Source organism: Octopus bimaculoides, chromosome 20 (assembly GCF_001194135.2).
Source record: "Octopus bimaculoides isolate UCB-OBI-ISO-001 chromosome 20, ASM119413v2, whole genome shotgun sequence".
Classification (NCBI taxonomy): domain Eukaryota; kingdom Metazoa; phylum Mollusca; class Cephalopoda; order Octopoda; family Octopodidae; genus Octopus; species Octopus bimaculoides.
Genome location: NC_069000.1, coordinates 17953880 through 17955388, shown reverse-complemented (window position 1 = coordinate 17955388; position 1509 = coordinate 17953880). Strand labels below are relative to the sequence as shown.

The following is a 1509-nucleotide window of genomic DNA, read 5'->3' as shown; positions in this document are numbered from 1 at the left end:
TATATATATATGTATATATATGTATGTATATTCATTTCTTTTTATATCCACTTTTTTCATTTTAATATAGGTTGGTGAATTAAATATATATTACTAAGGAATTGTTTTATAGCCAGTTGCTCTTTTCTGTCACTAACCTATACCTGCCTTTCAAATAAGCAATTTTTCTATTCACTCATCTGCGAAAATTCAGAGCTTGTGGCCGATTTATTGACAGGAAATGTTAAACTACACATGAGAAACAATAAAATATAAACATTCACACAGGCATACACACACACACACACACACGCATGTGCACAGATACAACATTATATTTATAACACACATATACACACACATATCATCATCATTATTATTTTAATGTCCACTTTTCCATGCTCTTGTGGGTCAGATGGAATTTACTAAGACAGACTTTCAGTGGCCAGATATCCTTCTTGTTGCCAACCCTCACTGCTCCCAAGCTCTGAAGGAAGGTAATCTTTTCCCAGGACCAAACATGTTCTCATAGAAGTCCGGAAATAAATGACACTGCTTGCAATGACAGTGACACTCGTTTTCAATTGCCATGTGATGACAAGACAGGCAGCACACACACACACACACACATATTTTCAACAGGATCCGTTCAGTTTTCATCAACCAAATCCAGACACAAAATTATGACAATAATTAATAGTTTCACATTTTGGTACAAGGCCAGCAAGTTTAGAGGAGGGGTAAGACAATTTCATCGACCCCAGTATTCGATTGGTCCTTATTTTGTCGACCCCTAAAGAATGAAAGGCAAAGTTAATCTCAGCGGGATAGATGATAATAATTATTAACAACAATTATTTCCAATATTTAGACACTTCATAAGAGAGAGCTTTGGGGATAAAAAAAACTTAAACTCACAAATTTTACCTACCTTAGACTGAACATTGGCATCTTGCAACTGTCTCTTTACTTCTTGTGTTTGGGCCAATACTGTTGCTGAGTTCTGAACCAAATTTGTGTGGAGATCTCCTGAACAATTCTGAATACTCCAGTTTGCGTCATGGTCATGAGTTTCTAAAGATTCTTCAACAAGATTCCCTTTACCAGCTCCAGGATGTAATGTTCCAATTCCATGAAGCTGAAATGTTTAATAACAGAAACTGACACATTTCTTACAGTACAAGATTTACTTTCGCTTTTATTACATGTCAAAGCAAGTATGTGAATGAATGAATGAATGAAAGAATGAATGAGTGTGTGTATGTGTGTTTGTACAGATGTGCATGTGAGAGAGAGAGGAGCAGCATATGTAGGAGATATACATAGACAGGCAGAGGGCGAAGAGAATGTGATAAATATGTATAGAGAAGAGAAAGGCATAAAAGAGAGAGAGGTAAAGAGGGGGGGTTTAATCTAAAAGCTGAGTTATTTCTTGAAGCAAATTAAATTTTTTGATTAATTATAACCAAATATCTTTTCACTGGGACACCATCTTTTGTTTTTCTATAAATTTCAACCATACATATATAT

At 35.1% G+C, this 1509-nt stretch overlaps 1 protein-coding gene across 2 annotated transcripts in view; it reads right to left on the bottom strand.

Annotated features, from left to right (window-relative positions):
* The window catches only part of LOC106881344 (uncharacterized), a 52144-nt gene that overhangs the window by 18218 nt on the left and 32417 nt on the right, over nt 1-1509 (bottom strand). For both annotated transcript variants that reach the window (XM_014931698.2, XM_014931699.2), the window contains exon 10: nt 911-1117. In XM_014931698.2, the coding sequence (XP_014787184.1) occupies nt 911-1117 (207 nt within the window). The remainder of the gene's footprint in view (nt 1-910; nt 1118-1509) is intronic.